This window comes from Drosophila ficusphila, unplaced genomic scaffold (genome assembly GCF_018152265.1).
Source record: "Drosophila ficusphila isolate 14025-0441.05 unplaced genomic scaffold, ASM1815226v1 contig_414, whole genome shotgun sequence".
Classification (NCBI taxonomy): Eukaryota; Metazoa; Arthropoda; class Insecta; order Diptera; family Drosophilidae; genus Drosophila; species Drosophila ficusphila.
The window spans coordinates 14,233,375-14,246,308 of NW_025064328.1; the positions used below are offsets into that span (position 1 = coordinate 14,233,375).

A 12,934-nucleotide genomic window follows, 5' to 3' on the forward strand; every position below is an offset into this window, starting at 1 on the left:
AGGATGAGGGAGGAGGCGGAGGGCCGGCAGGTGCCCATCAGCCTGGTGCTGCTCATCCTGGCCTGCTACATCTGCGTGGGCACCGCGCTCTTCGCCCTCTGGGAGAACTGGTCGCTGGTGGACGGGGCCTACTTCTGCTTCGTGACCCTGTCCACCATCGGGTACGGGGACTTCGTGCCCGCCCGCAGCTTCAACGGACCGGAGCTGCAGCTGTACGCCTGCTGCGCCTACCTGCTCCTCGGCCTCGTCCTGGTGGCCATGTCCTTCAGCATCCTGGAGACGCAGCTCATGTGGAAGTGCCGCCGCATCGCGGTGCGGCTGAAGCTGGCCCGCACGGAGGGGTAGTCTCCCTGCGCCTGCGTCTAGCTAGCCAGCACCCAGCATCCTGCACCCAGAATCCTGCATCCCGCATGGTGCAACAATCGAATCTGCAATCCCACTATCGAACCTAGGCTAAGCACTCTGTAATTACTAACCTCTAGCCGTCGTCTCTGTGTACATTGTCTGCCTAGCGAAGTAGTGAGAGCTCGAGCGCCGAGTTCGGAATCCGGAACTCGGAACTCAAGTGAACTTGTGTAAATAAAGGCGATTTTTGGAATTTTCGATTTTCTGCTCTTGGCATTCCATTGGGTAATCGGATGCGGATACGTGATGGCCAGGAGTTCGCGCACCGGAGCATGAATATCAGGTTTGCATCTGCTGAACTACGTGGAGCCTAATCACATTAACATACATTACTGCCGCAAGGGGCAGGGGCAAGCGACATTTATACTTGCTCGAGGCACCGCAGGGCGGGGAACACTCGTAATAATCGTAATACCTGCGTTTATCCGGCGAGTGTCAGCAAAAAACATCGGGTTTCATGCAAAACTCACGGACCCCCAACTTTGTCCCCCGAAAAACACACACACGTACGGCAACTTGGGGCGTTCCTCATCTTTCCGAGGCACTGGCCGCATACAAAGTGAGCTCCGAGTGGCGCATAAATTTCAAAAGTGCCACGCGTCATCAAAATCAAATGCCAGCCGCAGTCGACTCTTCCAAGGATCCCTGGAATTCGGCTGGCGAAGCGGCAAAAGATGCGGCCCGAAATCAATTGATATGACATCAAATTGAATTTATAATTCCCCTCTTTTCGGCCCCAAAGCGTTTATCCGGCGACTTGTTTGTGTTTAAGTTTGTGTTTGTGCCTCAATTGCCTTTGAAGCTTCCTGCTTGAATGCGAGTTCACGCACGCTTTCCCCGGGGAAAGTTAAGTCCCGGGGGTCCGCATCACCCGGGATGCTTCATCGGCTGCAAGTAACCGGGGGAAGGAGACAGCAGAGCCCTCATTACATTTGCCTAAACAACTTTATTCCCTGTTACGCATAATAGACGGATGGATACAAGAGAGGCGCTGCTCGGAAGGCACCTTGAGTAGCCATTCCCAGGGAGACTTATGGCCCGAGTCCACGCCACAATCACATTCAGTTGCGGTGCCTCGGCCGCTGGGGACTCGTGCTGGCTATGGAGCTGATGTCGGACACGTTGTCCGCGGCCGTGGCCCTGCCCGGGTGACCTCCCCGCTCGTCCAGGTCCACCACGTGGATGTCTATGCCATCCGATGCCATCCGGGAGCGGCCCCTCTCCACGGAGAAGGGCGTGTGGGCGGCGGAGGCCTTGTAGCTGGGCGGCGGGGCTCCAGTCGGGATGGAGGGAGCCGCCTTCTTGGGGGGATTAGCCGAGGGAGCGGGGTTGGCAATGAGCTTGCTGGCGCAGAGGGGCAGCTCCCGGCTCCGCAGTTGGGAGACCGCACTGTGCTTGGGCGTCTCCACGGGAGTGGGAGCCGGACTGGCCGAGGACTTCCGGCTGAACTTCAGCTCCGGCGCTGTGAGGGATCGGGTGTTGTTGGAAGCGATGGCCCTGGCGTGCACCGACTTCAGAGGAGGCCGCCAGGTGGGCTTCGCCTTGGGTCGCTCGCTGTCGCTGATCTCCGCGCTGATCTGGTTGAGCAGCTCCAACAGAGTGCTCGACTTCTCGTCCTCGAACTCGATGCGGATGGGGGACTCCCGCCCGGAGGGACATCCCGGGTTGAGCATGATGAGTCTGCAAGGGAGGAGGAGTTACTAGGGGGAGAGAAAACTAATCTGACCCACCTCTTGGCCTCCTCGATGGCCCTGCCCAGGTTCTGAAGGCTCTTCCGCTCGCTCCGGGTGCAGCGACCGATCTGCGAGTCCTGCGCCGCCCGGAGCACCACGTTCCACCTGTGGGCGGTGGACTGGAGCAGCACGGTCCTGGCCACCCGCTGGAACCGCTCCCTGGCGGTCTCCTTGGCGGGCTTCGAGGGGATCGCCTCCACCTTCACCTCCCGCATTTCCCCCTGTCCGTTCACGTTTCCAAAGGCATCCGCCTCGCAGCTGCTCTGCACCGGCGCCACCTGGAAGCCCTTCATCAGGCGCCGTTCCCAGACCTTGATGCGCCGCGGTCGAGGCTCTGCCGAGGATTGAGGATAGAGGATTGATGGTTGGGTGTCCCATAAGGGATTGAGGAGCACTTACGCCGCTCCTTCTTGTTCGCCGAGGAGACGTCCATGCCGCTGTTCTCGAATATCTCGAGCATCTCGTAGCGCATCGTGTTGATCTCGCTCTTCACCTCGTTGATGTCGTCCTCGGAGACGGGGTTGTCCTCGAACTTGCGGTGCATGGCGGCCACGTAGCGCCAGACCAGGGAGCGCATGATGTTGTCGTACTTGCTGAACTGCTCCTGCTCCTGTCGCTTCTGCCGAAGAAGGGGATGCTGCACTTCACTGCAGTGGTTTTAATACTCGATTGGAACCCACCTTGGAGCGCTGGCGGTCGATGGCCTTGCTCGACTTGCGGAACACCCGGATGAGCCACTTCACGGAGGGCAGGACGTTGAAGGGCGGCGGCAGGGTGGCGCTGTCCTCGAAGAAGCTCATCCACAGCTTGGTGCGGGCGAACTTCCACTCGGTGTCCGAGTGCTCCTGCAAAAAAAGGGGTTGACTGAACCAGACGGGAAAGGGAATGGGAAGGGGAAGGGGAACCGCACTCACATCAATCATGGCGTACGAGTTGGACATCATGGCGATGAGCAGGTTGAGCAGCACAATCACGTTGATGACGCTGTACGAGCCGAACATGAGCAGTCCCCAGAAGCGCGTGTACGACTTGATGCCGCTCAGCTCGAAGTCGTCCAGGCCCACCATCCCGAAGCTGGCCCAGAACAGCGACTGCGAGGATTCGAACAGGCTGGAAAGATGAGGAGGAGGAGGAGGGGGAACACATGTAACACGTGTCGAATCACCACGATGAGTGGGCAGTGGTCAGTGGGCAGGGGCAGCGCTTAATTGGCCCGCTGACTGGACTTACTTGCCAAAGCGGCGCCACTTCATGCAGGAGTCCCCGTGGGAGCCCCAGTCCGCCTCCCCGTTGGGCAGCACGTAGCACTTGCTCTTCTCCAGCGCCGCGAAGTACCAGAGCAGCTGGTTCAGACCGCAGGCGAAGGCGAACAGCACCAGGGTGTAGATGAAGAAGAACTTCACGATGTCGATGACCATCCGGCCCAGCGAGATCTGCAGCGGCCCCAGGTGCGGGTTGATGCTGAACAGGTGCACCAGCTTCAGCGCCGAGAAGACGTTGGCCGCCGCGAAGAGGCCCTCGGCGATCAGCTGCGGGTCGAAGTCGTGCCACTTCTCGCGCGGGATGTACGCCATCTGGGGGTCCCTGGCAATCTCCGTCGCCTGCTGGATGTAGGCAAAGGCCCTGATGGGGAAACAATAGGAGAGGGATTACCCTGTGAACTCAGAAGCATTATGCTAACTCACCGCAGACACATCACGCTCACGTAGAGGCTGTTGCGCAGGAAGTCGATGAAGTTCCACATGTTGCGCAGGTAGCTCTTCAGTCCCACCGCGAAGATCTCCTGCACCTCCTCCCACACGAAGCCCACCACGTAGAGCACCACCACGAGCTCCAGCTTGCTGGGCGGCTGGCCCCGCTGGCGCAGCTCCTGCTCCGCCAGCTCCTTCCGCATCCGCTCCGTGCCGAAGATCCGCACGAAGTCGTCGTCCGCCCGCTGGGAGACCAGGATCAGGATGACTGCAAAGTAAGTAGCAACCAGACTTTGTTACTTCAAATAAGGTATAAGAACCTTCTTTCCAAATTAACTTGTTTTAACCATACAGCTCAAGAAGTCAACCCAAGCTGTCCACAAAAAGAATTTAAAAGGATCTGAGGACCAATGCTCACTCCGCTGGTTGGGTCCTCCGCAGGGAGGTGGGATACTCACACAGGAAGAAGAGGTAGGAGGAGGCGTGGACCAGGAACTTCATGAAGGGCTTGCGCATCAGCTGGCCGGTGCGGCAGTTGGGGGCACACATGTAGATGAGGCAGTAGAGCGGGAAGAGCACGGCCACCTGGCCAATGCAGAGGACCTTGTCGACGATGCTCTTACGCCGGAACCCGGGCAGTCCGTCGTACCAGATCGAGGACAGCAGCTGCTGGATGTTCGAGTGGGCGACGAACTGCGGAGGAGAGCTTGAGTGCGGGGAACCTGAGTGTAGGAACCTGAGTCTAGGAAATACCTTCTTCTGCTTGTAGGAGATGGCCTGCACCAGGCGGGTGAGGCTCATCCGGTCGCCGGGCTCGTAGCTGGACATCTGCGGGTCGTGGTTCAGGATGATGGCCAGCTCGCTGGAGGTGCGCGTCTGGTCGAGCAGGTCCACCGCGAACTTCTGGCACTGCCGGCGCAGCTCCATGTACTCCGCCTTGCACTCCTGCTCGGTGAGCGCCAGGTTGCGCAGCTCCCACGACAGCTGGAAGGCGGTCAGGATGGGGTCGTTCGAGGTGAGGCAGATCAGCGAGGGGCTGCACAGCGCCCGGTAGATGTTCACCCGCGAGAGCGAGTGCCGCAGCGAGTCCTCGGTGGTCAGGCGGACGCACTCCTCGCAGCCGCAACTGCGGGGGACTTGGTTCATGAGGGATTCATAGTTGGTGCGACAGCTCCACTTACCGAATGTCGTGGGGCACGGGCACCGCCGCCCCGCGGTCCAGCAGGATGCGCAGTATCTCGAAGTTATTCTTGTGGGCGGCCAGCATGAGGGGCGTGATGTCCGGCGCGAACATCGCCGTGTTGATGTCCACCTTCTGCCAACTCTGCGGGGATAACCAAATAAAATAACTGAATGAATCCTAAATTTTCTACCCCCATTATAGTAGATAGCCAAGCCATGATGAAATATCAATTTACCTTCATTTATTCTGATACCATACTTTATAAACCTAAATCCAAACCTATTGTAAATTTATTTCCTTACTTTTTTCTGACTTCCCCCTCTGACCAACCTACACACCTCATCAACCTCGGATGCTGACTCCCCGAAAGAGGACCCGAAATCACTCCGCAGTCCACTCGAAGCGCGTTGTCTCCGCCGCTCGCCGGTGTTATTAAGCCTGTTAAACGTTTTATTGCATATGCGCCACAATAGTAATTTTCAGGCTCCAACGGCGCCCAATGGCTGCCTAATGAAGCGTGCCTGTGTGCATAAATACGAGCCTTGCCGACGGAAGCCCAGACGACTTTATTTGCAATAAGCGTAAACCTCGTGGAGTGGAGTAGGGGGGCATGCGGGGTATCCTGCCTGTCCTGGAGGAAGTGGGGGTTCTTGGTCGTTGGCCGCTTATCGCACACTCCCAATCACTCGAGGACCGAGATGCTGCGAGTACGTGCCCAATGGCGAACATGAGCCCGATGGGTGGCGCACACCAAGTGCTCCAAGTTCCCCTCCTCCCACTCCCACTCCCACTCGGAAACTGATTAAAATCGTGTTAGCTCCAACTTACCGGGCCTCAACGCCTACGGACGATAATGTGGGCCACAAATTAGCTGAGCACAGCAGACAAAACAAAGGGCGCACAGGGAGAAACTGAGCTGACTGAAGTGAGTTCCCCTTTCGAGGCAAAAAATGCTTAAAGGTAGATGGCTCTACTCCGAACTTCCATGCCCAGAAAGCTCCCATCAGTTTCTTCGAGTGCACAATGACTTACGTAGGGCTCGCCCTCCTTGTAGATGAGCTCCTCGTGCTCGAGCAGCAGCTCCACCGCCTCGACGAACTCCGCGTTGATGGCGTGCAGCAGGGCGTCCTTGGTCTCCACCCCCATGACGACGAGCAGCTCGGCCATCTCCAGGTTCTCGTTGTCTATAGCCAGGGTGAGGGCCCGCCGGCCCAGGGGGTCCATGCAGTTGATGTTGATGTGCTGGTGGCGCAGCGCCTTCTGCAGGATCCTGCAATTATCGGAATTTACTTAACAACGGACCGCCAACTTTTCTTTCCTTATTTTGGGCGACCCTCCCTCCCCCCTGTTCCCCCAGTCGAGTCAAAAGTTGGAGCCAAAGTTTCTAATTACATCGCTGCTGCTGCCGCGGCCGCGGCCAACAGAAAAGTTTGCCAATCAATCGGGTGCCAAAAAGGAACTCATATCGGGTCCGTTTTCCCAGCTGGCGGAGAATGAGGTCGAGAAATGGGTCTTGAGTTGAGATTTCCCCAATTAAGTTATGTACATGGCACGAAGCGGTTTTTTTTTTTTGCAACACTGCCTGCCAATTAATCGAAATCTAGTTACCCTGGAGGCGAGCTGTCACCTTTTGCTGGCACCTGCCAGTCAGTTCGGGCAGAAATCTCTCATTTTACGATCGTTCGTCAACATAAATTGTTGTACTAAATTCAAAGAAACGGAGTCCGCTTTTCAAGACGCGATTGAAGTGAGCACATAGCACCCCAACATTAGGCGATTAAATTATTCGTAAGCCCAGTGGATCTGCAAAATCGACACCAAATGGAAGCCGTCGAGGGTCAGAGCCTGGTCATCAAGATGACCCAGAAGAACAAGGGTGAGTACGCGATGGCCGATCAGTGTTCCCCCCAATCTCCATCCCCGTCCATCTGTAATCCAAATCGCACTCCGAATCCCGCAGAGACGCAGACAGTGAAGTTGGGAACAGGCGCCGCACTGGGCGACAACTGGTACAACCCGGCGGCCTACGGAGCGGGGGCTGCCCCCTTCGGGGCTCCCCCATTGACGCCTCCGCCGGCGCCTCCGCACCACGCCGTCTCGTGCCAGTTCTACATGGACCGCGAGGAGCAGCTGTACCGCCGCGCCTGCCAGATGAAGGGCATCCGCGTGGAGCGGCTGAACGAGATCCGCGAGAAGGAGGACGACTCGAACGGGTCCGAGGAGGAGCCCCCCGAAGGGCATCCGCTACCGCTACACCCTGGACGAGATGAAAAGCTACAACCCCTACCGCTACATCAACTTTTGAGAGCCGCCTCGCAGCAGCCGCAGCCCCACCCACATCCACCGAATCCACCGGATCCAGCACTAGGATTAGCCCCCACCACAAGCCAGCGCCCACCAGAATCAGCACAAGAAGTAGTAGTACCGACAGGAGCCCCATCGGCTCAGCAGCACATTCCACATCCCACAAGAGACGCCAGCTCGTGGCGCCACCATGCATGCCTCCAACCCGAGAAGGGAACCCCGACAGGAACGGGAACCGAAACAGGAAGAGAATCAAGGACACCGGACACCACAAGCTCGTTCGTTGTCAGAGTTTTGCCCCACCAATGAAAACAATAAAGAGTTGTTCATAAATGACATCACCTTGCCTTTTTTACCAAAATTGTCAACAAATCTTTTCCAAAGTGGTTTTCATCAACTAACCAAAGGATCAGTTAAATGACAACTTAATTGCATTCAATTGAATAGATTATTGAGCTGCCTGTTTTTTAAAACTATACTTAAGTCGTTTCCTGTCTAGCCAATTTGTAATAAAATTTTCAATCTAATGGCATCCTTGCCTAAAAATGTTGAAACTTGGTAATTTTTCGCAAAAAATGATGACGTTACCCCTTACCAAAAATGCGAAAATAGACCAATAATCAATTTTTTAATCGTCCGAAAAGCCGCGTCCGAGTAATAACCAAATTTTTATGTAATTGTTGTTGGCGTTACAAGAATTAATTGTAAATCTAGTTTAAATTGATCAGCTGATCGCTTACACTCTCTTAGCGGCTCTCTTCATACATAAGAACCCTGCTGCGCATTCACCTACTTCGAATTTCTGTTTTCCTGGTATTTGGCGTCTTAATATCAGCTCAATTTGCTTTCCAAATCGATTTTATGCACCAGGCCAACATAACTCCATAGCAGGTTGCTGCTGGTAAATCTGATCTTACTCAAATAACGGTTCTTTTTTTTAATTGGCTGCACTTGGAGTGAGGGGAAACACTGTTCCACCAATCAGAAAGTTATCTCGCTGGAAGGTACCGTTTCTTTAAAGTAAGTATCAGACCAGAGATGCGAAACCACGCTGATTCTTTGCGCGTGTCACGAAAGTGGCACGCCACTCACGAGTAATAAATAAATTTCCATGTGGTTGTTGTTGGCGTTACAAGAATCACTTGTCACGCGCTCAACACTGAACAAGCCAAATTTAAACTGATCAGCTGATCGATTTTCACCTGCTAAGCGATTATGTTTGCCTGGTGTTAAGGTTTAGAAACGTCCAAATTTGTATGGGAAAAGTGTTGTTGTTTTCATACACAAAAGCGCTGCTGCGCATTCACCTACTTCGAAGTTTTGTTTGCCTGGTATATGGGGCCCAAATATAGCCGATTTTTCTATACAAATCGATTTTATGCACCAGGCCAACATAACTAACAGCAGGTTGCAGCTGGTAAATCTGATCTTATTCAAATAACTGTTCTTTTCATAAGATAGCTGTCCTTGTTACGCTTCCCCTCCCTGTCCACACCAATCAGAAAGTCATCTCGCTGGAAGGTACCGTTATTTAAAAGTAACCATCAGACTAGAGATGGGAAACCACGCTGATTCTTTGTGCGTGTCACGAGAGGGGCACGCCACGCACAAGTAATTAATAAATTTTCATGTGGTTGTTGTTGGCGTTACAAGAATTTGTGTCACGTGACCGTCACTAAAAAACCTAGCTTAAACTGATCAGCTGATCGATTTACACCTGCTAAGCGGTTATGTTCGCCTGGTGTTCGCAATTCAATTCAACACAATTTGCCTGCGGAAAGTCTTCTTCTTTTCATGCATAAGAGCGCGCAATTCGAAATTTGAATTCCGGAGTTTCGGCTTGAGAACCACCAACTTTTGTAACTTTCTTTTCTAAATAAAACCATAACTTTCTGAAAATAATTACTTGTATATATACTGGGATTAGAAGAAAGGCATTTAATAATTTAAATTTTGTTGAAAAAGCACAAATTATGTCTTAAATATTGGTTTTACGTCCACGAAACCAATTAATTTGCTGTGGATTTAAAATTTTTAAACTGCATCTTATCAAAAAAGTAGCCGAGAATGTGCGGTGGATCCCTTAACACTTTCCCTGTTATAGTAAATATAAGTTAAGGCTTCCGGAACTTGGTGGCTAATCTGGTAGAAAGCCACCTTCTGTATCTGTAAATTGGGTAAAACCCAATTAATTATTATCCTAACATTAAAATCCAATCTTTTGGAAATTCCCATTGAACTTAAATTTATGATTTGATCTTACTTTAATTGTGCTGTTCACCCTGCATTATTTACATTCAATTTAAAGGCGAAAGTAAATTCGAAGAGGACTGTTCCCTCACTTTCTTGGACGAGCTAGCGAAGAGGCGCGAGTACCTTGTCTCGTATTCATTGCCAGCGAAATTAATTGTACATTTATTAAAGTAAAGCCGTAAAGGAGCGCGAATGGGCGTATGTGGGTCGGATGAGTCCTTACACTGCTTATTAAGTGGCGTGCGGATGCGAGTTAGCTAACCATTTCGGGGCCCACAACAGTGGCGGGCGACTGAGCAAATAATTGAAACCACCTCCGGCACCACAGCCAAACATCCCGAGGTGGCTCCCAAAGGGGACCTGTGCTTCCTGTCGGCCCAACCCAGTCAACACCTGTGCTTCCCCGGGGACGACGCCTATGGATCTCGTGATACCGCGCCACAGGAGTGGGGCTGTGAAATCGAGGAGGGTATGTCTGCACTCAGCGGAATCGGGTAACAGTGTGGGTGGATTCAAATACTCGGAGGGATAGTTACTAGTTACCACTTATGGCTTGGGTTAAATCAGTTTTGCAAGGATGATTCACATCGAAGTATCACGCACTTTAGAACAATATATAATTAACTTCAAGACTTTCTTTGCTCTAAGTGTATGCTCCCTTCCCCTGGTAACGCCGCCCACCTGCGGAAAAAGCGCTACTCACCTGCGCACGTTCGGCATGTCGCCCCGCTCGACGGCCAGCAGGAACTTCTTCTCCTCGAGCAGCAGGGGCTGCGGCAGTCCCAGCGGCACACAGAACCCGCCCACCGACTTGGGGGCGGCGGCGTTGCTGCCGCCAGACGATACCTGCCGCATTTCGAGCAGGTGAGTCGGCGAAGGGCAGCACATGTGTGTGGGGGGTGGGGAGTGGGTAGCGGGGAGCCGAGAGGGCGGATTGCAAATAAATAAAAAATAACACACGCAAAATTAAGTGCAAAGTGGGGCTGCTGGGCGATGGGGCTGATGGCTGCCGGGCGGGATGCCCGGGCTCCTTCTAGATGGCGGGAGCGTTTAAGGAAGCGGCGTTCTAGCAAAGCTTGCGGCTTTTGGTGCGGGGGTGCTTCTGTATTGATCGACTCTGGTTGCTACTTACGCCCGTCGGCAGCTTCTTTTTGCGACCCATTCCGGGAGGGAACGCCTCGCTCGACAGAAGGAGGCAGTAATTAATATTCCATGTACACTGTCCGGGTTCAGAGTTCAAAACTCCGGCTCCGAGTCGCAGGGCTCACACACACGGCAACTGCACGGTATTTACATACAGCACATATAACACATATAGTATCACACATACGAGTATTCACAATGGCTAAGCCAAAAAAGTCCGATATAAGCCGGGCCAAATGCAACTTTCAAGTTGATTTCGACCTATAGTTATGTCCAACTGAGTCTGGTTCTGTGTGTGTCTGCTGGGTTTCGACTTGGTTTATGGTTTCTGGTTTCCGGCTGGCAAAAAGTTTCTATTTAAGCTGTTTATAGTGTTTTTAGTTGGCCAGCTAAGCCTTTTTCGAGTGCCAACTGCATGGAGTCGAGTTAAGTTTGCCAGTTGATTAGGAATGTGTTCGGAATTCTTGACCCCGCGGACGGATTGGCAATGGCAATGGCAATACAAATTGTGTTTCGCGAGCACTGATTTCCCTTCTATTGCTCAATCACTTTCTGTTTCGATTTATTATACATTTTCCCGATGGAAAGCATTCCCATTGCATTTCCCTTATTAGCCACGACCAGCTGCATTTTTTTTTTTTGGATTTTTCGCTCTCATTCGATTGTTTACATCACCGCCAATCGATTTCCCATTAGAAATAATTTTCAGCGGCTCTTTGTTCCGCAATATTTTCCCAGGCCCACGCTGCGGATATTTTTATTTTGCCGCTCCCCTCCGCATGTGTGAACAATGCCAAAATGAATATTTAAGGAGGTTTTTTCGGCAGCGTCGACCGATCGGTAATCCGCAAAGAAAAAAGCCACTCCGTTTACATGCTTTTGCTTTAAAATGGCTTTATGCTCCTGCTCATGCGGATGCGGATGTGAGTGCGGATGCTGCAGATGCATTTAAAAGTGTTTGGGTCGCTCATAAAAAATGCAAGTGCTTTGCATACGCGGCCAAAAAAAGGCAGGGCTCGCTCCACCAAAAAACACTTCCTGTCCGGACAAAAGGCTCTCCGAATGCCACGGTGGCCGATGGTGCATTGTTTAATTAACTTAATAGAAATATAAGTGCGAGGACAGGTGGAACCGCACAGCAGACATAAAAACGTCACAATAAATTCGGTTTTATCTGGCTCTTCATGGCAAGCGTTTATAAATGGATTTATAGCCCTTCGCCTGGAGCAATTGCACAGGGAAAATTCCACCGAACCTTGCAAACCCACGGAAAACCCAACACGAAAAGTACAAGTTTTCGTTCTTTGTTTAATATTTACACCGCTCTGTTAGGCAATCAAAGCTCCAGTACATTTTTGGTTCATTAAAACTTTAACCATTTGCATTCGCATGCAGCAAGGGCTTATTACGAACTCCACATTCGGAGACCACAAAATCCCACAAAATCACACAGAGGCACAGACTCCACAGCCAAGGAGCCAGGGCTCCCTGAATGAGGGACACAACTACGTAATTCAGCCGGCTCTCGGACTGCACTTAAGCCACTTAAAGCCGCACGGATACACGGATACTCGGATACCCGGAGAATCGGATACTCGGATACGTACTTCTTGCATTCCGGCACATAAAAACGTGTGCAATTGTTCGACTCGCTGGCACAATGGACGCTGAAATTTCATGGGACCGGCTTAGGTGGGCTAAGAATATGAGTTGTGTGTGTGCGAGTATTTTATAACAATACGCCAAGAACCGAACGGACTCCCGTTTTTCTGCTCCTGGTCCTGAGGAATCCCGCCGAGTTGCGACCCGCGACTGCCACCTGCGAAATTTACACGCTGCGACTGCCGCGCGGAAATTTATACCTTTGCCGAGGGCCGAGCGGCGCTGGGCTAATTTAATTAGACTAAAACGTCAAATATTTGTCGGCCAGCGCGTGGATCCGCCCGGAGGTGGCAGCAAGTGTATGAGCTGCGGGTCGAGGGCTGTCCCCAGAGCCAAGCCACGTATGTGGCTGTAGATACGATACATATAGCCGCGCAGTATCAACAAGTTTTCGCCGGGCTCCTAAGGGGATTAGGAGCCCAACCAGCATGGGGAATGGAGGGCGGAGGCAAGGCGATTCAGACGGCGACTGTCGGCAATTGAATTACAACTAATTTGCCGTGATTTGATTTGCTGCGCCAGCCATTGTTGGCCAAAAGAGATTCTGCTGCATACTTGCG

The 12,934-nt window shown here is 52.5% G+C and overlaps 3 protein-coding genes across 5 annotated transcripts in view; 2 read left to right on the forward strand and 1 right to left on the reverse strand.

Moving 5' to 3' along the window:
• The window catches only part of LOC108090900, a 38,608-nt gene extending 38,156 nt beyond the window's left edge, over nt 1–452 (forward strand). Inside the window, 1 exon segment of the mRNA XM_043208119.1 lies at nt 1–452. Within this exon segment, the coding sequence (XP_043064054.1) occupies nt 1–345 (345 nt within the window). The 3' untranslated portion in view covers nt 346–452.
• Nucleotides 453–1,331: 879 nt separating this feature from the next.
• LOC108090880 (transient-receptor-potential-like protein) lies at nt 1,332–12,536 on the reverse strand. Of its 3 annotated transcripts, none has more exons than XM_017189780.1 (14): nt 12,320–12,536; nt 10,702–10,848; nt 10,273–10,415; nt 6,045–6,282; nt 5,011–5,153; nt 4,583–4,955; nt 4,288–4,522; nt 3,824–4,097; nt 3,369–3,761; nt 3,053–3,248; nt 2,819–2,983; nt 2,538–2,757; nt 2,136–2,472; nt 1,332–2,085 (listed from the first exon to the last, which is right to left on the reverse strand). In XM_017189780.1, exons 2-14 carry the CDS (start codon nt 10,729–10,731, stop codon nt 1,467–1,469), a joined length of 3,366 nt encoding a protein of 1,121 aa, XP_017045269.1. In that variant the 5' UTR covers nt 10,732–10,848; nt 12,320–12,536; the 3' UTR covers nt 1,332–1,466. The 3 variants fall into 3 exon arrangements, with proteins under 3 accessions (XP_017045269.1, XP_017045270.1, XP_017045271.1); XM_017189781.1 differs by having other exon boundaries at nt 10,702–10,914; XM_017189782.1 differs by having other exon boundaries at nt 12,472–12,488.
• Nucleotides 6,648–7,360, forward strand: LOC108090882. The gene is given in 3 exon segments (XM_017189783.2): nt 6,648–6,888; nt 6,973–7,238; nt 7,240–7,360. Coding segments are annotated over 3 exon segments (399 nt in total). The 5' UTR covers nt 6,648–6,833; the 3' UTR covers nt 7,318–7,360.
• Nucleotides 12,537–12,934: the final 398 nt, after the last annotated feature.

Excerpts from the sequence above, each read along its gene's own strand:
- LOC108090880 (XM_017189780.1), bottom strand. The coding sequence starts at position 10,731 with ATGGGTCGCAAAAAGAAGCTGCCGACGGGC. Across the intron at positions 4,523-4,582 it reads TCTCCTACAAGCAGAAGAAG|TTCGTCGCCCACTCGAACAT; the intron begins GTATTTCCTAGA and ends TCTCCTCCGCAG. Across the intron at positions 2,984-3,052 it reads ACTCGTACGCCATGATTGAT|GAGCACTCGGACACCGAGTG; the intron begins GTGAGTGCGGTT and ends CTTTTTTTGCAG.